Raw genomic sequence first — 27,003 nt, 5'->3', positions numbered from 1 at the left:
TTATAGAACTTAACTATGCAAGTGTTCCCACCCTTCCCGCCTTGCCTGCCACCTCCCCACCCCCAAACCCCCATTGTATGCATCTACTTCTTGGGCATTCTCTTCACTGGACTTTTTCCTCTGGAACTTCCCATCTTTTCAAAGAATTATCCTAATGATAGTAAGAAAAAGATTTCTCTCCCTGCTTCTATTCTCATGTTTCCTTCTAGTTAGGAAGGATTGTTTAATGATGAAATCTAGAGCAGATATATTCTAAGTTTGGAGAGACATGCCCACAATCAGAGATGAGCAATTACATAACAGGAAACAGGCTTTGAGAAACTGTGCCAGAGTTGGTTTTAGCATGGCTTCCTTTCTACTGCAAGAAAAAGTAGTTGCCTTCCTCTAATGGCTGCTTTGGGGAATTTTACAGCAGGGTCACCCTGTTAGGTATATTTAAAAGGCAAGGTGAATCCAGGTTTCAGGCCCAATTAAAAGTTTTATTGACAAAAAGATTGAGTTGTCTTTTTGACTGAATTTTCAAATTTGGGAAATTTCTTCATTGGTCAGATTCACTGAAAAACTCTTCACTCCATTTTGCTGGTTAGAGACTCCAATTCTGAGTTACATTCCCAAACTCCTTAGCATTTCAGATTTTTAGGTAATTCACCAGTTATTTTTCCCTTTGGTGCTATTTCTGTATATTTGTCCAAAATAATCATCACTCCTTCCTAATGATTTTTGTCATCACAGGTTTTGAGCTGAGATAAACATTATAGCTCTTTGACTCCATGGTTTCTGAGAAACAGATTTGATTTTTGGCTAAACGCTTCTTTCCTCTTCTTCCTCTCCCTTCTGTGTTGGCCCTGATGTGCTCCATTCATTCATCCCCTCCATCCCAGCCTCACAGCATTTATGTACATATCTGTAATTTATTTAGATTAATGCCTGTCTCCCCCTCTAGACTGTAAGCATGTTGTGGGCAGGGAATGTGTCTGTTTATTGTTATTTTGTACTCTTCCAAGTACAGTGCTCTGCACACAGTAACTGCTCAAAAAATACGATTGAATGAATGAAAGGTATTAAATCAAATGCCTCCATGCTCTTGCCATTTGAGAAAGATATTCCGTGAGACATTACATTTTTTTCCTCCAGTGTATTCAAGGCTAAAGAAACTGTGAGAAACTGTTATACACTTACTGGAGGGTTCCAGCATAGCTCTCCAATTTTAGAGTGTGATCTCTGGTGAACATTGTATCTGTACGTTCTGATTTTTAGAGAATAATCTTATATACTTGTATACCAAATTTTGATTAATCTGCTAATGGTGGTTATTTTGAAACAATCTGGGGAACCTTCATAAGCTACATAGTGCAGACTTGAAATTGCAAATGCCAAAAGTAGATGCAGAAAATTATAAAATGAGTGAACTAGCATCATTTTGAAAGCAGTAAATAATGGACAAAGTAGCAACCATTTTACATTTAAATTTCAGCAAGATGTTTCCAAACATAGCAATTTTATATTCATAAATTAGATCAAAAAAGTCACAAATGCTCCCAAATGGGGAGGAAAATGAAGTTTGTTTCCAGGTTCTCAGGATATATGACCACTATACTTTTCATCCTTTAAAAAAAAACGTAGACTATGTACATTCGTTAGTTGAAACTGAAGGATTGTATTATTCACTTTGCTTATTAAGTTACTATAGTTTTGTTTAAAAGGATTCAGCAGTGTACACTCACTTTTCATGAAACATGAGGGTGGGACTTTCCTAAAGCCCCATATTAAAGAAAACTTAGGTTGTAATACTCTTGTTGTTCAAACTTGCTCACATGTGCAAAAGCTACTTTTTTTCCAGATCACAGCAGCTTGTTGTCTGATGCATGTGCCCGAATTCCCTAGCGGTGTTCTAGCCAAAGTGTATGTCTTGATGTTATGTGCCTTTGGAAACTTGTATATGATGCATGATTGTGCTATTTGTACAAGGTATTTCTAACAATTAACTTCACTGTCCAGTGTTCTTTCAATAAGGGTACCTAGAATTTAAGTTTTAAAAAAACTACTTTTGACCATCAGAATGAGAATGATGTGCACAAAAATGCAAATGAATTTTTCATTTTAATTTTAAAAATTCCTTGGACAGCTAGATTAAAAGTGAATTGAGAAACTCTCATTAAAAGTGAGATATTGCTCTCTGCTGCACCCCAACAGAGTCATCCATTTTAATACCGATTTACCCATTTCCTTCGCATGTCCATGCCTGGGAATGTTTATTTTTCATCTAATGAATGATCTATTTTTTTTTTGAGAAAAATCTGCCATTGGCAGGACATAATGACCTTCCTTTCCTCAGGAATGAGTCTTTAACAAACTCTATGACTGTTAGATTAGCTAAATGCCACAACTCCCTCCATTTCTAGCATATACCTGCCCTCAAGCAGTTGGGGGTTTTTATGACCTTATGAAATTAAGACTGAGTAAACAGGCCTAAGTCCAGGATTTTCTTTATTAATTTGATATACCTCTTGAGCAAAGAGGCAGAGAGTTAGAATGAAGAAAGGCTGAAGCTTAGCAGTCAAGCTGTAAGGGTAGGAAATTCCCTTCTCTCCAGTGTTTTTGATTACTAATGAAGTGGCACACTTACTGTGTGCCAAGCACTGTGCTGAAGGGCTGCAGTAGATACAATATAATCATATCAGACACCTGTCCTACATGGGACTAAAAAGAAGGGAGACCGATATTTTATCCTGAATTTCAGGTGATGAAACTAAGGCACAGAGAAGTTAGGCGAGTTACCCAAGGTCCCATAGCAGGCAAGTAGCCAAACTGGGACTAGAACCATGTCTTCTGACTCACTCCTGAAACAAAGATGTTAATGAGTAGCAGTAGTAATGGTATTTATTAAGTGCTTACTGTGTGCGGAGCACTGTACTGAGCACCAGGAGAGAAGACGGCAGTGGGAATTAAGCACAATGCCTGTACCTTGGGGGAGTGACAGTCTAAAAGTATAAATGGGGAGATGGGATTGGCAACAGACACTAATAATCCTTTTTATATTTACATATTCAACATTAGAAAAATGTTCCTTAGTTGTTTAATATTTCCCCCCAGTACTTGTTTTTGGTTGTAATTTTTTTTTAAGAAAGGAAAATAAGGCTTTGAAAAGCCCACGGCAGTACAGTATAGCCATCATTTATTGCTTTAGTTAGTCAAAATACTTCAAAGGCCATTTAGATTTAGCCAGAGTCTATAACATTCAGGTGCTGAGAGAGTGCCCCTAACCTTGATTTCACAGGCTACCTTTGAAGGAAGACAGGTGAAAGGGCCCATTCAAATGTAGATGGTACTTGTTCTTTGAATTGTTAAATCTCACTTTGCATTTGCAAGATGCTTGTTTGAACTCCCCTATGTAGGCCCCATTGAAAACTCTATATTAAAATTAAACACACAGCATAATGTTTGAATACATGTCTTTTCAGCAAAGAAGGAAAGGGTGATTATTTTTCTCCAGTCCCTGGAACTAAAACATTACAAAACAAAGAGAAGATATGTGCTAAGGCATGCTGATTTATCTCAGTGCATTACAAGTTATTCAAGGGAATAACTGATTTATTTCATCAGAGGTCGGCATAGCAAAACACTTACTAAGAGCTTATTCTAATATTTTTCCATTACTTTCCAGACATCATTTTATATATAGTCCGCTGTGGCGAGTCTGCCAATAGAGAACAAATGGTACCCATTATTGAAAGGTAGTCTGTATTTGTTCTAATACAGAGAATGTCAGTTTAGAAATGAGCCTGATTGGACGGTTCATTTTGTTCTCCTTTGTAGAGCCAGGCTGCGGCCCACTACAAAGGCACTAAACATGCCAAGAAGCTCAAAGCACTGGAAGCCATGAAAAATAAGCAGAAATCTGTTACTGCCAAGGACAGCGCAAAGACTACCTTCACTTCCATCACTACCAATACCATCAATACCAGCTCTGACAAAACAGGTTAAGCGAAAATCCTTGTTGTTGTCATTGTTGTTCTGTTGTTGTGGTGGTTGGGTCTTCCATGTTTAACTCCATGTCTGGTTATGGACTTGCTACATCAATTCATGCTTCGTTAGACCTTCCTGTGCAATTCTGATCTTTTCCCCCTCTTTTCGATCTGTGACTCATTAAGATGATCACTAGTCATGTCATAGTTTTTTTTTTTCTTCCTGGTAAGAAGTCTTGTTTTTCAGAAGGGCGCATATTTTTCAGATTCTGAATCTGTGTTGCCAAATACTTATGGCCATTGAACCATTAAACATGAAAGAGCTGGTAGTATGTAGTGACCTTATTCAAATCAACTATGGCAGAATAGATTTAACCATAAATCCTGCAGGAAATGGTATTCCGTGTATTGAGGAACTTCCAATATGGTATTGGTGGTAAAAAGCCTTATTTTCCTAAATTCCGCGGATTGCATTGTTTCAAGTGGATGTTGCAGGATTCTGATTTACCAGCTAGATTATCTTCACTTCGAACGGGTAAGTGCAATTGATGCCAATTCTTTTTCTTCACTGCAATAATAGTCATTGATTGCCACTTGGGATAGCTTCTGCAAACAAAAGCCTTTTTGAGCATCAGGTGAACCTAGTGGGATTTGCCTGAGTAGGTGTTTTAAATACATGAATACTATATCTGAAGGTTTAGGAAAAGTGATGCTTTATCATAATAAATACTATCATTCTAACAATTTTTCATAGTGCACAAGGGAACAGGTGTGCCAGATGGGCTCTCAAAGTTGCCAAAAGAAAGATTACAGAACACGATGAGAAAATATCCTTGTTTCCATTTAAGATATCTGCTAACATTGAACAGATTCTCCTGTCACTAAAAAGAGGAAAAAGTGTTGTATAAAGAAGCATTATTTCTAGCCCCATCAGACTCCTTTGGCTCTCACTTGCTCCTTGGTTGTTCCTGTGTATGTGCTGAGGTCTGCTGCTTGAGTAGGGAAGGGGTATGGGCAACACAGATAAAGTAAAACAGTAACAATAGAGAGGAGCATCCACTACCAAAACAAAAAAATTTAAAAAGACTAAATGACAAGGAGAGGAACCTCAAAAGGTCAGGGCTAGCGAAGAAGGAAAACATTATATTATCCATACAAAGAACAGATAGTTCTATGTGTGCATGTGTCTGTGTATACAGTTAAAGTATATGTGCTCTTTGCTGTATCATTCACTGAAAACAGCTGCACTGTTTATAGTTTGGCTCAGTCCTCTGGTGAGGCGGCCCAGGCAGGGGAGAAAATTGAAGATTTGTGGGTGTGATGAGAGCTCACAGCGCTCTCTCGGCACTGCTTCCGGTTGTCATCCAGTTTGCCACTAAATCTAATGCCCTGGAGACCTGCTTTACAAAAAGCAACAGCAGAACACTGAGGAGACAAGCTGACACCCTGCCTCATATCCCCCTAATAACCTCCCACCCACATAAATATTTTGGGCACCGGAGCGGGCTGGTGTTTCTCAGTCTGGTGGTGTGACTTCCTGAGACATTTTGTGTTTTTAGCTTAGGATCAGGTGGGTCATGATACAGAGGGCTGGGGAACTTACCCTCCAAGCCCTTTGTTCAACCCAGTGCTTCAGAGGAAACATACTAGGTAAGTATCTGTGTGTCTGTCATACACATACAGGCTGTGTGTGTGTGTCTACACTATAAACTCCTTGTGGGCAGGGAACACAACTTTACCAACTCTATTATATTGAACTCTCCCAAGGGCTTAGAATAGGGCTTTCACAGAATAAATGCTCGATAAATACCATTGAGATATATGTATACACACACACACACACAAATTTGGCTAGTAAAAGCACATCTGGGTAGTAAAAGCATTCTATCTCCCACCCATAGGTATTCTTTGCACATAACAGAGCTGAGAGTCTTGCCCCAAAATGGAACCAAAATCCCCTTAAACCAGTTTGGATATTGCATATCTATAGTCTGTTTCAGAATGAGGCCAAGGTAAACTGGATTTATCAGCCTCCTCTCATCTCAGCAGTCTTGCATTGCCCTAGGTGATAGTCTGACACAGCAGAATTTTAATTTATCTCAGAAATGAAAAATGCGAAAATCTCCATTTTAAAATGACTTTGCTGTTTCAAACTTTCCCACTTTATTGTTCGGAGAATTTTATGGCCGAAACTGAGTGTTGGCTGTGTGTGAGTCCACAACTATTAATTGAGCCCTCACAGGGAAAAATACATGCATGAAGTTCATAGTGAAGACTAGGCATTAATCCATGCCTTCAAAGAGCTCTCGGTTTAAAAGGATAGGTAAAATAGTTTAGTATGCAATCATTATGAATGTGTGAAAACCATGACTGCAAAAGTACTCTGTGGAGGAGTGAGTTGACTGTATATTTTGCTAGTGGGTCTAAGAATGGTTGGGACTAAAGATTTGTAATTTGGAGAAGAGAACAATGGGTAGAAATAAGAAATTGAAAGTACAGAAGCTAGAGAAGAAGGTGCCTGAATTTCCATCAATAGGGTTCTCAGGCACAAGTGCAGGAGCAGTGGAAGCGATCCAGGCCAGGGATGGATGATAAGAGATTGATGGGAGGAACAGGCCGCAGGAGTTGAATTTAGCACAGAGTGGGTTTGAGGACAGCAAGAGACAGGAACTTATAAAGGGAGTCCAAATGGGACATGATGGCCTCGGGGGATCTAGAAGTCGGAGATTTTCCCCAAACTTATCTTGCTAGCCATGACCTCTCTCCTTTTCTGCTGTCTCACATCCAGGACATTTCTCCCAGCATTTCCCACCACCACATTAAGCTTCACACATCCAAAACTGAACTCCTTATCTTCCCTTTTAAATCCTATTCTTCATGTAACTTTGAAACAAAATTCAATACCACTACCTTCCTTCCAATGCTTGAAGCCTTTAGCCTTGCCATTATCCCTGACGCTTTTCTTGTCAACCCCCATATTCAGGCTGTCACCAAATCCTGTCCTTCTTTCACAGCATTTCCAGAATCCACCCCTTCTCCTCCATCCCAGTGGCTACAGCACTGGTCCAGGCATCTGTCATGTCTTGGTTTGACTTCTGCATCATCCTCTTCCCTGATCTCCCTCTCTCCAGTAGAGACCTTACTCTGTTTGCTGCTCAATCATTTTTCCAAAACCTCATTCATCAAACCTCTCCCCACTCCTCAGAAACTTCCAATGGTTGCCGTTTCTTCACACTTAAGCAGAAAATCTTGGTCATTTGTTTTAAGAAATTCAACTCCTACTTACCTTCTCTCACTTTATCTGGCATTCACACTTCATTCCCCTCAAGCCAAGGTTATCATCAGCACCTCTTCTCATCAATCGTGCCACAAATTTCTTGCTCATACTCTTTCACCCTCCTGCCTAACTTTACTCCCTCTTCAAATATTTCAGATCACTTCTCTCTCCGTCATCACAGTCCTTCTGAAATTATCTTAAATTCTGAATTCACCCCCCATAGCACTTATGTGCTGCATATTTTTATACTCTATTACTTCCACTAATTGTAATTTATTTTACTATATGACTCCCTCACTAGATTTTAAACTCTTTGAGGGAAGGAGGTACTCAAATTGTCTTGATTGAAGTTCTTCATGTTTTTCGTGTTCTGTAATGAGCTGTGGGATCAAGTGATATATTTGAAAGAGGAGCTACCTATTGAAAGGTGGGTGGGGGGTTTTTGTTTGTTTTTTAAAGGAATCTTGTAGGGGTAGGGAGAGTCTAGGTCCAGAACTTTGGTCTGATATCAAGAATTGAAATTTAAATCTTTTAAGTGACCCTATGGTTATAACTCAGAGGTATGGAAATATTGTCTGTTATTTCTTGGACAATCACTTTCCCTAAATAGAAGTGGTAAAGTGGATCAGTGACATTCAAAGTGATAGCCAGGCACTTTTTATCTCAATAGGGTGCTATCAGAGAACCTATCTCCAAGTCAAAGGTATCTTTAAGGAAATACCCATGTCCAAGAATTTGGAAAACCAAAGCACTGCTTCTGCTTGATGAGTAAGTAGCTAAACGGGAGATATAGTTGCGTGGTTCTTTTTCTAAAAGGAGTGTTTGCATTTTCCTATTAGATCACTTCCATTTTCCATTCATGGTGCAACCTTCCAAACGAGTTAATTGGTAATATACAAATGATTGGCCACAGAAACTTGTACGGTGTTTGTGTCCAAGGCATACATCCATAAAAAATCCAAATCCTTGATACCTGCTGTTTCCAGATGTTATGTAGCTTCCCGATAATTTATTCATAAAATTCACAACAGAAGTGCTATAATTCTTATTGCCAACTTCCTTTAGAAAGAAGCTTTTCCACAGGTTTATGAAACTGCTCAGAAGATTAATGTGTGATCTGAAGTAAGCTGAAAAGAGGTCATGTTCCTATCACCACCAATACATCATGTACAACAGTGTTTACATGGTGGATTACATGTCAGTCACAGAATATTGGAAAGGATTTCAGTTCATTGCCTCTATCTTCTCTGACCCAACCCTCCAAACAAATTGTCACAAGGACAATCAGTGTGATTAAAAAGGATCATACTGTGTTGTGTAAGAATGGAAGCACCAATTGTGTTTGTTCTCAAGGTGTTTGCAGCATGCTAAAGGCAAATAATAATAATAATAATGTTGGTATTTGTTAAGCGCTTACTACGTGCAGAGCAGTGTTCTAAGCGCTGGGGTAGATACAGGGGAATGAGGTTGTCCCACATGAGGCTTACAGTCTTCATCCCCATTTTACAGATGAGGGAACTGAGGCACAGAGAAGTGAAGTGACTTGCCCACAGTCACACAGCTGAAAATCCCCTTTTTATGCACATTTACTAATGCACGTATTCTTTGCTAACCAACAAGATGGCTTCCTTGAACCCAGTCTGTGGAGAAGCCCAGAGATAAGTTCATTCCTTCACATCTTTAAATCCACCCTTTCCTCTCCTTTCAAACTGCCACAACCCTGATCCCAACACATATCCCACCTTGCTGACCTCCCTGCCTCCAGTTTCTACCCACTTTAGTCAGTACTTCACTCGGCTCCCCAGATCATTTTTCTAAAAAAAAAAAAAAATTCAGTCCACATCTCCTATCTCCCCACTCCTCAAGAACCTCCAGTAGTTGCCTATCCCCCTCCTCAAGAAACAGAAAATCATTACCATCGGCTTTAAAGCACCCAATCAGCTCATTCCCTCCTAATTTACCGCTTTGATTTCCTACTGCAACCTAGTTTGCACACTTCACTTCTCTAACACCAACCTACTCACTGCACCTCAATTTTGTCTTTCTCAAATGCTGACCCCTTGTCCACATCCTCCTTTTGGCCTGGAACTGTTTCTCCCTTCATATATGAGAGACCACTATTCCTCTCATCTTCAAAGCTTTATTAAAATCACATCTCCTCCAAGAAGCCTTCCCCTACTAAGCCCTTATTTCTCCTACTCTCTCTCCCTTCTGCTTCTCCTATGAACTTGGATCTGTACGTTTTAAGCACTTGATTTTCACCTCACCCTCAGCCCCACAGTACTTATGTAAATATCCATAATCTATTGTAATATCTGTCTCCCCTTCTAAAAATAATAATAATAATGGTATTTGTTAAACACTTACCTTGTGCCAGGCACTGTACTAAGTGCTGGGATGGATACAAGCAAATTGGGTTGATCACAGTCCCTGTCCCACATGGGGCTCACAATCTCAATCCCCATTTTACAGATGAGGCAACTGAGGCCCATAGAAGAGAAGTGACTTGTCCGAGGTCACACAACAGACAAATGGTGGAGCCGGGGTTAGAACCCATGACTAGAGTAAGCTCCTTTCGGGAAGGGACTGTGTCTACCAACTAAATTCATTCATTCATTCAATTGTATTTATTGAGCACTTACTGTTTGCAGAGCACTGTACTAAACGCTTGGAAAGTACAGTTCGGCAACAGATAGAGACAATCCTGAGCCCATGTTGTTTCCACTGGGCCTCACTACTTAATAATATTCAGACCTTTCCCTAGAGCATTTCATATAAGTAAAATAAGCAGTATGAATATTTTGAGCTATGAAACAGGAAAGTTGGCTTTTAGTAAATTCAGGTATTTTAACTACAGTCAATGACTTTTGAAAAGACCAGGGATCTGAACAATAATTGAATACCCCAACCAATAAGCAGCAGCAGCAGCAGCACCAACATTTCCAAGTAGAGTATTTGGACCTAAATACAAATTCAGTATGATGAAATCACTGCCAAATTAAATTCCATATTCCTTCCATCAATAACCCTTAAAACCAAAAGAAAAATGATGTGCACCCAGAGTGGTACTCAGTAAGCTTATTATTATTGTATTTGTTAACTGCTTATTATGTGTCAAGCACTGTTTTAAGTGCTGGGGTAGATACTGGTTACTCTTGGACTGATTGGATACAGTCCCTGTCACATATGGGGTTCACAGGGAACATGTGGGCTGGAAATATGTCTATTATTAGATCTGTCGTATTATACTCTCCCAAGTGCTTAGTACTGTATCCTGCACAGAGTAAGCACTCAATAAATAAGATTTGATTGACTGATTGATTGAAGGATTCATGGAGGAGGCATGATTTTAGTAGGGCTTTGAATATGGGGAGAGTGTGGTCTGTCGAATGAAAGGAGAGACGGTTCCAGGCTGAAGGAAGACATGAGTAAAAGGTTGGTTGTGAGAGAGATAATTGAGGCACAGTACGTAAGATTGGTGTCAGAAGAGTGAAGTGTACTGGGTTATAATGGAAGTAGAGAGATGATAGAGAAAGATGATTGAGTGCTAGAAAGCTGATGATGAAGAGATTCTGATGAAGAGATGGAAGGGCATCCCGTGGAGATTTTTGAGGAGAGGGGAGATGTGCATACAATTATATTGCACAGAAATGATCCAGGCAGCAGAATGAACTATTGACTGGAGTGGGCAGAGACTGGAGGCAGGGAGGTCAGCAAGGAGGCTGATACAGAAGTTGAGGTGGGACAGAGTGGTGGCGGCAGCTTTGAGGGAGAGGAGGGGTTGAATTCTAGAAATGCTGCGAAGGGCAAAGTGACAGGATTTGGTGACAGACTGAATGTGCGGATTGTATGAGAGAGAGTGCTTTTTCAGTCTGCATTTAGTTTGCCAATGCCCAGGAAATAAGAAATTATTAACCAAACCCCCACATGTTGTGTGCAGCTTGGATGCCCCTGAACTGGCACAGGTTCCTGCACATATCATATTAATATATAATTAATTATAAGTAATTAATTGACTATAGATATTATATTACACTACTATTGTTAATTAGTAATATATTATATAATTATTATTATGGTATCTGTTAAGCACTATGTGCCAAGCACTGTTCTAAGCACTGGGGTGGATACAAGGTAATCAGGTTTTCCCATGTGGGCTTCACAGTCTTAATCCCCATTTTACAGATAAGGTAACTGAGGGACAGAGAAGTGAAAAAATTGCCCAAGTTCACACAGCATACAAGTGGGGGAGCTGGGATTAGAACCCATGTCCTCTGACTCCCAAGTCCCTCCTCTGGGCACGAGGCCATACTGCTTCTCACACACCCATGTACATGCTTTGGCACAGGTACACACACTGCTCCTGGAAACTGATTATGGTTTTGTTTGTGCTCGCACTGAAGGCAGAACATATAGCTGTGCTCACCAAATGGCTGAATCCTTCAGGTTTTTAACCGTGTGTAATATCAGATTTGCTTGGTGACCATCAAGAGTTTACCATGGACCCAGCTGTTTGGAGGTTGCCTTGACAATCATTTAGCCATTGACCATCTTGTAAATCAGCCTTCATCAAAGAGCACCGGGTTGTCATTCTATCCAGGAATCAAAATACGATACTGACTATGCTGATATATCACTTGCCTCTCTGAATAGAACCCCACATTGCTGTTCATTATTTCACGGCTGAAGAGCATTTCGTTTGAAAGCATTCAATAATTTTTCCCAGGATCAAAATCAAATCACAACCTGCCTTGGTGTCATTTAATGAATTTAAATGTTAGATTTCTTAAAAGAATCTCTGACCTTCACTGGTATTGTCAAACTCTCACTGTTAGGATAGGTGGTTCTGTGGTGGCTTCTGTCCATTGTTCCTGTCAGAGCTTTTATTTAAATGGTTCTTAAGGCCAGTGGGAGAAGCAGAGATCCTGTGGCAGATGTATTCTTTGTACAACATTCAAATATGGCCAGTCTGCTGTTTTTTTCAATACACTCTGGACCAAAAAACTTCCTGTCAAGTAATATTCTCCTTATGATTATATTAATACTAACAATATTAACAATAACATTATATAATATTCTATGTCCTCTTCCTAAAATGGTCAGTGTGAAGGACAGTTTTCTGCTAGGTTTACTTTGAATGATGCCCAGATACTAAATATTTTTTTCCATATGACCACTTTTTTTGCATACAGGCATTTCTTGACTTTAGATGTTTGAAATTATGATTTACAGCACTTATAATTTATGTTCCTAAATTTACCCCGTTTCAGATTTACAAAACACTGATTTCAACTTGAAAACAATGCCCTCCTCTAAGGTACCATCTCCGGGCAGTAGAGGGAGGGAGAGAAGGAGAGAATATTGGGAAATGAGGAAATAATTTTGAAGTGTTCAGTAGGGTGAGGGAAAGCTTAAAGAGGGCAGGGGAGGCATAGATGGAAGAGATCGGGGATCCAGGTGGTAGCTACTGAAGGTTGACTTGTCCATTTAATGTCATATTAAGTAAAAGTAGACTACCCTAGTGTAAAACCTGACTGAGTTAATATAAAGACATCAATATAGCCATCAAAATCTTCTATAAATGATTAAGTTCACAATTCAGGGAGGGACAGAGGGTTGGTAAAAAAAAAAAAATACACAACCTTGGTTCAGGAAACTATCCTACCCTTACAGCTTTATTTCTACAAGAAACTTGATTCCGCCTTGGAATTGTTCAACTTAATGTATAGTTTTAAAAAAACAGTTGTATTGCAAATCTAAGGACTGCCTGTACCTAAGACACACTTGCTCACTTAAATACAGCCTCCTTCAGAGTTATTTGTTTTCTCATGTAAATTTTTTCAGCATGCCATAGTGGATAGATACCTGGTACAGAGTAAGTGCATGACAAATACCAGTTATTATTACTGTTATTATTTCTCTCCAGTATTCCTCTAGACTGTATGCTCCTGTGGGCAGGGAACGTGTCTACCAACTCTGTCGTATCGTACTTTCCCAAGTGCTTAGTCATTGCTCTGCACACAGTAATCACTCAGTGAATACTACTAATAGATTGAATATTCACTTCATTTTCTGTCTCATGTCAATATGCCATATAACTACTGGAATGAAGGGACTTCTAAGTTGAGCGAACATGATACTTTCTCTTAAGTTTATAGGAAAAGAGATTACAAGGAAGAAAAAATGTACTTAGATGTGATCAGTGTGTTTAAGGGATTCTTCGCTTCAGAACTGGGATATAGTAAAGCTTAATTAAGGAGCACTTGGATCTGTATTCCTTAAGCATTTGATATTCATTTAATTGTATTTATTGAGCACTTACTATATGCAGAGCACTATACCAAGCACATGGGAGACTACAATACAACAAAAAACAGATACTACATTCCCTGCCCACAACGAGCCTATAGTCTCAGCCCCACCACACTTAGGAACTCTGCCATATCCCGTATCTGTAATACATTTTATTATCTCTATCCCCCTGTAGAATGCACTTTACACTTCTTGTGGACAGGGTGGTTTCTACCAACTCTACTGCATTGTACTTTCTCCAGCACTTAGTTCAGTTCTGTGCACACCGAAAGCACTCAATAAATACCATTTATTGACTGATTGGGTAAAGGGAATGAGGAGATTTGAGTGATCTGTTAAAATTCAGTGAATTTGGCATTTTAAATATCTAGTTATTGTGTGACCATCTAGCTACCAGGAAAAATACAATTTTTTTTGGCTGTTTAATAAACCTTGAAGATTGACTAGGAACCTTTAGTGTTCAAGTTTCATTTTGGTTCCCTTTAAGAATGTTTCACTTCTATTCCTCTGTATAATTTTCCATATTTTCATCATGTGAACTTCCTATAGTAGGAGAATTGAAAAAAAACAAAACTATTTGGATACAATGTGAAACTTTAGATTGCGTATAGACTCCATAAGGTAACCACTTGTGGAGAGCACAAATTGTGCAAAATCTTTTCTTGTGCTTCATTCTCTAACTCCTCTCACTTTTGCCTGCAATAAGCCGTTCTCTTCCATTAAAGCCCCCGGAAGAGTGATTCAGCCCATCCACCTTGTTATGGGAGTCCTGAGACATCTGTTGTTCCATTTTAATCTTTTCCTTCGCTACACCCAGCTTTCACATTTTGTGGGCCAAATGGGTCTATTTTCTGCTCTACTGGCTTAATAGCCCCAAGTAAAGTTCATAATATAGTCAGAGAGGCTCCATCTGAGACTCCCTGCTACGGATGGACATCTTTGCCTCCTCTTTAAGTTCCCTGTGGCCTTATTGGCCTGCAGCTGGACTTGGAGTCCAGGCTTTCGACTTTATTTCCTCTCTCTTCCTCTCCCTTTCTTTTTCTTTCATTCTCTCTCCCTTGCCCTCCTTCCTTTTTGCTCCTCTCTCCCACCCTCTCTCTCTCTCTTTTCCCCTTTACCCTCAGCTCCCAGTCTCTTATTTTACTTATTGACATTTTAACAGGCTTCATTCATTTTAAACAGAATGTAGTCTAGTGAAAAGAGCACAGGACTGAGAGTAAGAAGACCTGGGTTCTAATCCCAGCTCCACCACTTGTCTGCTTTGTGACTTTGGGCTAGTCACTTCATTTCTCTGTACCTCAGTGACCTCATCTGTAAAATGGAGATTAAGACTGTAAACCCCAAGTGGGACAGGGATTGTGTCCAATCTGATTAGCTTGTTTCTACCTCAGTGCTTAGAACAGTATCTGACATGCCGTAAGTGCTAAACCAGTACCATTTAAAAAAGTATGAAGTAAGTAGAATTTTCAATGGGTTTTCTACATTTTATTAATAGAATCTGACCCTAACGGTGCTTGTTACCTACTAGGGCTTGAGGCTGCTTATAGCAGCAGCACTATCCTCTGGGACTTGAAATTCAATTCTAAGTTCTTCCTTCAGGTAACACTCTTAGGGTACTTTAAAGCGATTAAGCCTAATAAATGCAAAAACTTCACTTCCCAGTGAGCTGATGCCAATTGGAGATATTCATGCTCTAGAAACCTCTTCCAAAGAAAACAATTAACATGGAAGTGCCTAGCAACCATATTAAGTCCTGTCAGCTCACTATATAGGCCTCTTTGTTATCTTCGTTTTTTATTGCTTTAAAAAAACCTGAATATCCATTTTATCTGCCTCTGAATCTGAATATCTGAATATCTGCCTCTAGTAGCATATTTGTTGAAAAGTGGCCTGTGTACTTTTCGTTTCTATGCTTGTCTAAAATTAGGTGTTTTTTTCACATTCTCATACCCAGCAGATAACATATCTGTTTCACTGTGACTGTTATAGAACTAACAAGATCCACTGCAGACATTTTTTAACCTTACATATTTGGTAGTTCATTCATCATCTTTTAGTAGAGTCTTATCATGTTCAGAGAAATGGACAGTGTGTACTTGGTAATCGGGAGAGAAAGCTTTGACATGATTGATATTCACCTCTGTTTTGGAATCTTTCAAATAGTTCTAAAGAGAATGTGGATTTTGCATTTATCCATTGAAACGGTTGGGTATTTCCATTCATAAAACCTACTTATATATGTTATATGCTCTAAAATTTCATGACTGGGGGAAAAAAGAAGCATGCAGCCTAATTGCTGTCAGCCATCTTGGTGAAATATCATTAGAGGAAAGTTTCATCTTTACCTCATGCCATGACCTTACAGTCAAGGTGGCATGGTGTGAAAAGCTGGGTTTGGGAGGAACAGCTGCTCTACTTAGAGAGTCAGAGTTGACTCAACAACCCTGGAACTTGCAGATATGGCTGTGGGCAGGGCCTAGCTGAAGCAGGGAACCACCAGACTTGAGAGGCAGAGGGCAGTCTGAGGATATCCATTGTGCTCCACAGAGAAAGTCACAGAAAGTTGACTTAAGGAAAGGAAAGAACCTCAAAGAGAGAGCAACTGGTTTCCTTACTGGCTGGAAACCTCAAAGTGCAGTGAAATGGAAAAAGCCACCCTCAAAAAGCATAGGTAGGCTGTAAAATGGCAATAGTTTGAGCCTCTTCAAGTTATCTACCACTTCTCTTGCACTCTATTCCTCTGTTTATTTTATTGTGATTTTTTTTCAGAGCTGTTAACATTTGACTCCTGATGGAAATTTAACATTTAAGCAACCAAATGGGAAAGAGAGCTGTGGAACCAGAGAATAAGTAAAACAAATGACATATGGAAAAACAAAGCATCTTGGGGAGCATATATGCTTAAAAGCGGAATTGGGATAATTTGATCCAGGGAGTGCTTGATTTGGGGAACCACGGCCCAATCCCCCACCCAACCTGCCACAGATTCCTGTCACATTATCTTTCTGGTTGCTCTTGTAGTGGTAAAATCTCTGAGTTTTCAAACCAACACAAATCTAAAAGCTAGTATCCTGTTTCGATAAGAGCGTAAAGATTGGGATAGTCTTCCTATTAGACAATAAACAGAACTGGGTTTCTGGATGCATTCTGTGGCTGAACTCAGCATGATTTGACTAAGCCATCCCAGCAGTCTCCAAGGTGCTGGCACTAGCCAATTGAGTTACATTTTCAAGTTTGGCAGTTTAGTCCATTGCTTCAAAGCCAAGCAGAGCACTTGCATTTTCTATTTGGTAACTAGATGAAGAACTTGGGTCCTGGGGTACTTGACAGTGGAAGGAATCATCAGCACATTTCTTCTGCTTTGGGGGTCTGTTCATTCATTCATTCAGTTGTCATTCATTCAGTTCTATTTATTGAGCACCTACTGTGTGCAAAGCACTATATTAAGCACTTGGGAGAGTACAGTATAACATCAGACACATTCCCTGCCCACAATGAGCTCAGAGTCTAGAGGTTGACTTGGCTTGGCTTCCAGAACAGAGGGAAGAGGGGTGTGGGGTAATTTACAGTTGGGGATGACTCAGATCTACAGATCAACTTCCAGTGGCTCTGCAGTGTGAGGTGTTGGGTCCTAACTGCATTAAATTCATTTTCTACTTTCTTCTTTCACTTGACTGTTTCATGGTAAATAATGGGGCGGTTGCCAACTGCAGAGAATGATTTTTTATGAACAGTATGAAAAAAATGACAAACTTGTTTAGAAACTACAAGACCCTTTCTCTTCCTCCCTGCCTGATCCACCTGACACAATTCTGAAATGGCAGCCCCCGACCCCTCCGCCCCAAGAAAATAGACCCCGGGGACAAGAGGAAAGGATTCCAAGAAGGTGGGGTTGGAGAGAAAGAAGAGAAAAGAGGAGGGGCAGAAAAGAGATAGAAGGGAGGAAAAAAGAAGAGAGGGAAGGGGGAGGAAGGTGAAGGGAAATGGTGGAAGAAAAGAGAAGGGGAGAAATGAGAGGATAGGAAGGGGGGGGGGATAGTGTTAATAAGTCAATCAGTAGTAGTTACTGAGCGCTTACTGTGTGCAGAGCTGTACGAATAGTGAAAGTATCCCTTCCCATAGAGTGCTTACAATGTTCAGGAGGAGACAGACATTAAAATAAATTACAGATAGGGAAAATAGAGTATAAGGATATTTAAACAAGTGGTATGGGAGTGGGGTGAGGATCAGATTGCTAAGGGGGAACACAGTCAAGTACATAGTCAGCACAGGGAAGGGTGGACAGAGAAAATGAGGACTTAGAGAAAGCCTTTTGGAGGAGCTGTGATTTTTAAGAGGGTTTTGAGGTGGGGAGAGTGGTGGTCTCTCGGAGGTGAAGGGGGAGAGAATTCCACACTCGAGAGGGGACATGGAGAAAGTGACAGTGGGAGATGAGATTGAGATTCAGAGAGCAGGGTTGGTATTAGAGAAGCTGAGGGTTGGATTGTGGTAGGAAATCAGCGAGGTAAGGTAGGAGGGAGAGAGCTGACTGAGTGCTTTAAAGTCAATAGAAAGGAGTTTGTGTTTGATGTGGAGGTGGATGGGCAACCACTGGAGATTCTTGAGGAGTGGGGAACGTGGACTGAACTTTTCTTAGAAAAAGTGATCTGGGCAGGAGAGTGAAGTAAGGACTGGAATGGGGAGAGACAAAGGGGAGGGAGATCAGTGAGGAGATTGATGCGGAAGTCAAGGCTTGGATCAGTATGGTAGCAGTTTGGATGGAGAGGAAAGGAATGGTTTTAGTGATTGTGTGAAAGTAGAATGGGTAGGATTTAGTGAAGGATTTCACTGTGTGGGTGGAATGGGAGAGATGAGTCAAGGATGATGCTAAGGTTACAGTGTTGTGAGCCAGGGTGGACGATGGTTTTGTCTGTGGTGATAGGAAATTCAGGGGGGAGGACAGGGTTTGGGCAAGAAGATGCCCATAAGGGCTGTCCCTCCTTCCTGTTTTCCTTTATCCTCCTCTTTCTCTCCGTCCACTCCCTGCCTTGCAGCCAGACAGGAACCAGCCCCAAGTGAGTCATTTGGAAAATGGGGTGAGGAAGGGAAACAATCAGTCAGTAGTATGTACCGATGGTATTTATTTTTTTAAATGGAATATGTTAAGCACTTATTACAAGCCAGGCACTGTGCTAAGCGTTGGGGTAGATACAAGCTAATCAGGTTAGACAGTCCATTTCCCACATGGGCTCACAGTCTGAACCCCTTTTTACAGTGCAATGACATGCCCAAGGTCACACAGCAGACAAGTGGCAGAGCCAGGATTAGGACCTAGATCCTTCTGACTCCCAGGCCCGTGTTCTAGCCACTAAGCCACACTGCTTCTCACAAATATTTATTGAGTGCATACTGTACGCAGAAGCAGCATGGCACAGTTCATCCTGGCTCCTCCACTTGTCTACTTTGTAGCCTTGGGCAAGTCACTTCACTTCTGTGTGTCTCAGTTACCTCATTTGTAAAACGGGGGTGAAGACTCTGAGCCCTATGTGAGACAGGGACTGTGTCCAACCCGATTATTTCCTTGTATCCACCCCAGCGCTTAATACAGTGCCTGGGACACAGTAAGTAAGGACTTAACAAATACCACAATTATTATTATTTATTTATTAAGTATTTGGGATTAATTTGATTACCCTTGTTGTAAATATTTGTATATCTGGGTCTTGTGGGCAGGGAACACCTCACTTCCTTGTGTGGTAAGGGGGCTGCATGACTCATGTGAGGGGCAGGACAGTCCTAAATTCAGAGATGCAGAGAGACAGGATTTAGGGAAGGAAGCAGATTTCCCGACACATCTCCCTGGTCAAGCCAACTTTCTCTGGGGAAAATGGAAGTAGGCTGGCTGCACATCACTCTCTCTCCGGCAGCTGCCAACATTTCCCCATCCCATAGGCTCTGCTCAAATGGGAGCCATATCGAATGACACGAGTCCCTCATACTTCTTGACATTCCCCTCCCCTCACTGAAGTGAGAGACTAATTTAAAATGTTAGAACATGGGGAAAAGCTCACAAGATGGGCGTGTCACCTCACCCATTGTGCACAACAATCTCAGAGTCAAGGTTTTTTGGGGGGTTTTTTGGTCACAATCACTGAATTTAAGGTTTTAATAGGAGAAATGTCCAATTGTGGTAAACTTTGATATTTCCATTTTTAAAATCCAAACCAAAAGGAATCATCTTTGTGTTTAAATAGCAATAATTACCATAGTTTCTGCTTGCATTAATATTGTCTGAGTACATTATGAAGCATTTGTCATAGCTAATGCATTCCTGTCAAATCAAGCAATATTAGAAGGCGACTTTTGTAATGAATATTAATGTAAGAGACAGCAGTAAGTGAAGTAAATTATAGAGGCATGTAAATGTAGTATTAGCTGCTACAGCAAAGCAGTCTTTCACTGTAAATTAATGTCTTCCTAGGATGTTAATAAAAAATTAGGCCACTTGGTAATAATAAGGAGCCTGCTGAACACTGATATGTATTTTTGAAGTAGTTTTCTTAGCTTCCTCATTCTAAATCAAAAATCTTACAAAAACAAGTGGCATACTTTTGAGTGGATTTATAGAGGTTTAATTTATCTCCAGTTCTATAAGTGATAGATTTAGTATGAGAAAGGTACAGATATAAGAAATGAATGCAAGCAGAAGCTGTCATTTTTATTTTGTGTATATAATGTGTGTATGTTTATTGAAGTCTAATTATAAAACAAAATTTCCCTTACCATTGTTAAATTTATGCTTTATCAAGTGTGTACAGGAGTGTATATACTTTTGCATGAATGATAGGTCATATTTACCCACTCAATTATCCATGTCTTGGGAGTGAGTTAAGCATTCCTAGAAGCTACATTCATTCTTTCAGGTCACCTACTCTGAAAACATTGAAGGAGCAAATAGATTGAATCACACTTTTGAGATCTGAAAGAGTGAATGCTGCTTCCAAGAGTGCCTAATTGACTCTAGTCTGGGCACAGGAAAGATCTGGATGGTTATATACCACAGATTATAATCATACACAAAGGTTTTTTCCTACCCTTCCCAGAGCTCTTTCAATCTCTTCATCTTTACAACCCTAAGTGGATCCTATTTCTGCCCTGCTACACTTATAGCCTGAAGATTCTATATGGATGACTGTCATAGAATCTTCTCTTGGTTTCATTCCTCACTATATTAGGCTTCTCCACCCTCCCCAACCCCCCAGTTGTTTCAAATTTACCCAATTGAACATGATGAAATTCTAAAGGTTTTGGCCTTTCTTTTCCACTTGTGTCTCATTCTTTCCTATCTCAGATAGATATCATTTTCAACTTTTCTTTGTTCAGCATTCATTGTCTTCCTCACTCTTCCAGTGACCAAATTTAACCTTTCCTTTCTTTGCCCACCATATGAGATAATTCCTTCTCCAACACTGCGACCATAGACTGTCTTTCAGTTGTGTTGCACGTTGACCACACCCACACTTCCATCAGCAATATCATCTTAGAATGTGGGTTCTAATCCCAGCTTTGCCACTTGTCTGCTGTGTGACCTTGGACAAAGCACTTAACTTCTCTGTGCCTCAGTTTCCTTATTTGTAAAATAGGATTAAGACTGAGAGTCCCATGTGGGATAACCTGATTACCCTGTATCTACCCCAGGGTTTAGAACAATGCTTGGCACATAGTAAGTGTTTATCAAATACCATAATTATTCATTTTCATTACTATCTTCAAAAACAAACACATGAGTGATTGTTGCCTCTTTTCTTTGACTGGCATCTCACTTGAGGATTGTACTTCCTCAGGTAAAATAATTTCCACTGAAGCTTATTATTTCTGCAGGGCAGTTAATATTCCTATCACTAACTGGTAAATTCCTTCCAAAAGGTTTCCCTACTACATTCCAAGTAAGTGTCTTTTTTTGTTTATGTTTTTCATCTTCCTTGGTTCCCTCCTGATGCTGCTTGGAGGAGTAGCAGCATCTGACACCTCAAATCACTTCCCCCAGTCATTCCTTAAACGTTGAAGATGCCTGGATGAAAACCAGGATTTGTTTAGCAAAATACTCCTACGTGTTCCTGAAGGCCTCCTTGGTGGAGGCTGTAGATAGCCTTGTAATGATTCAGATGTCACTTCTTCACTAGCTTCCCATCAGAAACAGTTCCAATCAATCAATCACTCATATTTATTGAGCACTTACTGTGTGTAGAGCACTGTGCTAAGCCCTTGGGAGAATACCATATAACAGAGTTGGTAGACATGTTCCCTGCCCACAGTGATCTTACAGGTAGATGGGGAGGGAAGACAAGACCCAAGGAATTGGCGCTGGTGCTTGGGGTTGTGGGAAAGGTAATTTCTAGTGATTTCCAGCCCAGCCTCTCTCTCATCCACCTTTGCAGACTCAGTTGCATGTGGAATGTCTCTGTTTATTGTTATATTGTACTCTCCCAAGCGCTTAATACAGGGTTCTGCACATAGTAAGTGCTCAATAAATACAATTGAATTAATGTGACGTACTTCCAGAGCCCCCAGTGGGTGGTGCTTCCATTTATTCAACCTGTCCCTGGGGAGAGCCCAGTTAAACACATCCCTTCCCCCTGGCTCCCCAGCCATATCCTCAATGCCCTCCTGGCTACTTGTTCCACAGCCCTGGAGGCAGTGACCCAGGCTTGCCCACTGTTCCTCTCACTTTTAATGGCACAGTGGGTACAAATACAGTTCAAGTGAGTTATTGACATATGCTGGCCCATGTGCATACAGCTGGGGTTCTTCCAACTTCCTTTCCAAATTCAGCTGCCTGACGACCTGTACACACCAGTGCAGAGCAGCTGCCTGGCTCCCACTCCCTTTCTTGTCAAAAATGAAAACTCCCACAGTGTCACATAATGCACAAGACTGAGTTTGGAAAAGAAAAGGAAGTGAGGAATGTTCTGATTTGGGGGGAGGGGGGAAGGAAAATCCCCCTGGCATCTACGGCTCCCACCCCTGCTCTTCTGCCCTTTGGAAGAGGGCTGGATGGAGTGGTATGTCACCAGACGAGCCACTTCACTACCTGCAGCCTCAGTATTCTTCCATCTGCTGCATGTCTATACAACACGTTTACTAACTCTCCCAAGGGCTTAGTACAGTGTTCTGCACACAGGAAGTGCTCAGTAACTACCACTGATTGATCTACTGCCAAGTCAAAGCACAGTGATTTACGGTGCATTTCCTTTATAGCCTATAAATGTCTTTACTGGTAATATATTTAATTCAGAACTACACTAGGAATATCATGTGATAGTGCAATACCACTATTTTAATTTCCGCCCCTTTTGTTGGCTCTTAAATTGTCTCTCACCTTGATCTAACTTGTGTGCCAAGTCATTTGGAGATTCTTTTCCGCATTAGATGCCCCGGATTTGGAAATAAATAAGGCAATACTACTTTCCTATTCTTCCCCTTCACCCGCAGGGCACCCTATTTACAGGTACTTTCTAGGTGTTTAAAAGACATACTTTCTTTGTATTTTCTCCTGCATATCACCCTTCCAGCTATCGCTGCTAAATTGTGGAAGTGTAGCTTCTTCAGGAGAAGAAGCAATCTGTCCTTCTCAAAGTGGGTGTATTTCTTTTCAAAGGCACCATTATCATTGTTATTATTATTTATCATCGTTATTATTACTGTATTTGTTAAGCACTTATTCTGTGCCGAGTACTATTCGAGACAGTGGCATAGTTACAAGTTAATCAGGCTGGACGCAGTCTCTGTCCCAAGTGGTCCTCAGTCTAACTAGGAGGGAGAACAGGTATTAAAATCGTATTTTACAGTTTAGAAAACTAAGGCTCAGAGAAGTTAAGTGAGTTACCCAAGGTCACATACCCTGCAGGTGGCAGAGCAGGGATTAGAACCCAGGCTGACTCCCAGGCCCTTGCTTTTCCCACTAGTATTGATGTGGAAGTCAAGAAGTCTAGGTTCATTCATTCATTCATATTTATTGAGCACTTACTATGTGCAGAGCACTATACTAAGTGCTTAAATGTACAATTCGGCAACAGAGAGAGGCAATCCCTGCCCAACAACAGGCTCACAGTCTAAACGGGAGAGAGACAACAAAACAAAACAAGTAGTCTGAGGTAGCTGAGGCTCAGAGAAGTGAAGTGACTTGCCCCAAGGTCACACAGCAGACAAGTAGCGGGGTTGGGATTAGAACCCACGACCTCTGACTCCCAAGGCCGTGCTCTTTCCACTGAGCCACGCTGCTCAGCCAGTGTAGTTGCAGCAGATGCTGGCTTGCTCATGATTTCAGCTAAGTCTCCTCATCGGCAAAATGGGGTTGATAATGCTCTCTTTCCCTACCTCATAATGGTATAGTGAAGGTAAAGTGGGATCACTAATGAAAAAGCATATTTGGAAGATATAAATATTACACAAATTCAGGAATACTATCATTATAGTATCCACCGCATTTTCTCAAAGCTCCACTTGACATGTTTCTCTCCACTTCTCATAGCCCTATATTAACATCCTATTTCTTTCCACATCCAGCAAAAATTCCTCATAATTGGTTTTATGGCTTTCTACCAACTCTCCCCATCTATATATCTGCTCTCTTCAATGTACTCATCCAGAGCTGGCTCGCTTTATTCCTACCAAGCCAACCTTCTGATTATCCCTTGTCCTCAACTCTGCTGCCTCCATTTCCTTGCTCATGCTGTTCCCAAAACCCAGAACTCCTTTCCTTTCCAATCCATCTGAGCACAGATTGCCCCATATTTCAGAGCCCTCCTAAAATCCCACCTCCTCTAACAAGTCTCCCCATTGCTTGTGTTCCATATGTTTTTGGGTTTGTTTTTTCAGTTGAACATTGAATTAATTTGATTAACCTAGTTGTAAATGTTTTTATATCATCTCTTATGGGCAGGAAACATCTCACTTCTTTGTGTTGTAGTCTCCCAAGCGCTTAGTACAATACATTACACCCAGTTAGTGCTCAATCACTTGGGTTGCTACTAAATACTGTTGCAGCTTGTGTGCCAAGTCATTTGGAGATTCTTTTCCACATTAGATACCCTGGATTTGGAAATAAATACGGCAGTACTAATTTCTTATTCTTCCCCTTCACCTGCAGGGCACCCTATTTTCATGTACTTACTAGGTGCTTAAAAGACATGCTTTCTTTGTAATTACCATTATGTAAGACCACTATGCATAGTCTCCCCTCACTCAGAGGAGTAGGAAGCAGGGATACAAAACTGAGGTGGAGAAAGGAGGATTCTCTAGCCATTCTTTAGGGTAGGTAATGATATCTCAAAGCATTTCATCCTTTCTTTTCCCTTTCTCTCTCTTTCATGCTGAAGATTGACATGGGAAGTTATGAAATTTGTGGAGGAAATTGCAAGACGTAAATGAGTGAATTTTGATGTATAACAGATGATACATTAGGAAATACCTCTTTGAAATAGTAATTTTTAATATGTTTTGTCAAATGAGCCACGTTCATATGGCCTTATAAAGACCGACTTCAGCCAAAAAGTAATGGATAGCTTCTTACTGGAGGGGTGGGGCCAGGGGGAAAACTCTAGCATTAGGTCACATTTGGAATGAATTTGATGTTCTCAGGTCTGTTCACTGGAGATTACAAACAACTAACTCATAAAGCAAAACTACCACACAGCCCATCACAATTGATGGTGTCTGGCCAGGGTGACCCAGTTGCAATAACAGAATGATCTAGATCAGAACTGAGGTCTACTTTCAGAATTATGTGGGGATATTCATACTCTGCCTAAATGTACTGGTTATGTAATTTTTTTCTACTTCATTAATATTTCTTTAATTTTGAATTCCTTGTGTGTTTAGAGGTGGCTACATAACTCAGATGGATGCGTATTTGTGCTTACTCCATAAGTTTTAAATTAGAAAAAAAATGTGTGTCAGAGATTGCTATGTAGGATATTTCCTATTTTTAAAAATTAACTAAAATTTATCATATATAAAAATTAGAAATGTATCACCTCATGAAATAGAGTGAAACACTTTTTTCAGTGATTCAGTAGAATTTATTTAAAATTTGAAGGCACCACAAAATTGAACTCCGTTCTGGAGTCTATGCTTGCACCATTGTTGCATCCATCAATTAGTGGATTTAGGACTTAGGGGATAAAGATTCTCTGTGTCTGTGTCGGTTGTGATCCCAGCTGATGCTAGCTTAGCATGAGCCCACTGCTGAATGCTCATCATTTTGGCTTTGCTGGAACAAGCAAAGTAACATTTTTATTTGGCATTTAATTTGTGAAATACAAAGGAATAATAGAACAAACCTACAGGTCCTAGTAGATGTACATGGCATATAGATATGGTACTATGGATGCCCAGATCTATGAGTTTTGCCTGATTTTAAATGAGGAAGCTGAAAGTTTTAAACGAGTGCTGAATTTCGCCTAGCCCCTGCTCACACTGATACCTGGAGAACACTAGTTGTTACTGTAAGACGGAAGTTATGATTTTGTATCTCTCCACCCGGGATCCCTATCGTCAAAGAGCACTTGCTCCTTCAGAACCTCCTTGCTGGAGAGGCTCAATCACACTATATTCCCCCGACTCTTCTGACCCTTCCCTGCCCTTCCCCTTCTTTCAGGAAGCAGCATGCCTACTACACAGAGCATGGGCCTTGAAGTTGGAGGATCTGGGTTCTAATCCTGGCTCTGCCATCTGCTGCTGAGTGACCTTGAGCACTTACCTTCTCTGTGCCTCTGTTTCCTAAACTGTAAAATGTGTATTCGGCACCTGTTAAGTAAATACCTGTTCCCCCTCGTACTTAGATTGTGAGTCCCATATGGAACAGTGACTCTGTCTGACCTGATTATCTTCTATCTACCCCAGTGATTATAACAGTGCTTGATGCATAGTGAAAGCTTAACCAATACCGTAATTATTATTATTCCTTCTATGGCTCCCTTTCTCATTCCTTTTCCTTATCCTTCCTCCTCCCTTTGCCTTTGTCCCTCTCCTTCTCCCTCCTCTTTATCTTCAACAGCAATCCCTCTAACACGAATGCTTCAATAGCTTATACAGCTCCTTCCTCCTTCCCCTTTACCAGTGGACGCTAGATTCCCCACTCCACCCTCTACTCCAAGCTCTGTTTTCACTGGTCCCAGGACAACTTCCCTTCCCTATATCACTGCAAGAAAATAAATGCATGTTTTCATTTGTATGAGCTGGTAAACATTATCTACATAGAGCTACAGGAAGATGGTAAAGGGAATCTTTTCTTTACAGGAGGGGAAAAGACCATTTTTTAAAGAAGTGGTTAATATGACATCCCATATAAGTAACATCCCCTTTAAGAAGTGCTTACCATATTCAAAGTTGAAATTGACTCTTGATATGAAAACAAAAATTGGTTTGGATTCATTATAAGAACATAAAATAGACTATTTGAGGAATGTT

General features: G+C 40.5%; 1 protein-coding gene across 1 annotated transcript in view; it reads left to right on the top strand.

Annotated features, from left to right (window-relative positions):
• ZNF385D (zinc finger protein 385D) overlaps positions 1-27,003 on the top strand; it is a 538,924-nt gene that overhangs the window by 463,366 nt on the left and 48,555 nt on the right. Inside the window, exon 6 of the mRNA XM_029070585.2 lies at positions 3,817-3,979. Within this exon, the coding sequence (XP_028926418.1) occupies positions 3,817-3,979 (163 nt within the window). The remainder of the gene's footprint in view (positions 1-3,816; positions 3,980-27,003) is intronic.

This window comes from Ornithorhynchus anatinus, chromosome 8 (assembly GCF_004115215.2).
Source record: "Ornithorhynchus anatinus isolate Pmale09 chromosome 8, mOrnAna1.pri.v4, whole genome shotgun sequence".
Lineage (NCBI taxonomy): Eukaryota > Metazoa > Chordata > Mammalia > Monotremata > Ornithorhynchidae > Ornithorhynchus > Ornithorhynchus anatinus.
The sequence above is the reverse complement of the archived record's forward strand: the minus strand, read 5'-3'. Positions and strand labels throughout refer to the sequence as shown.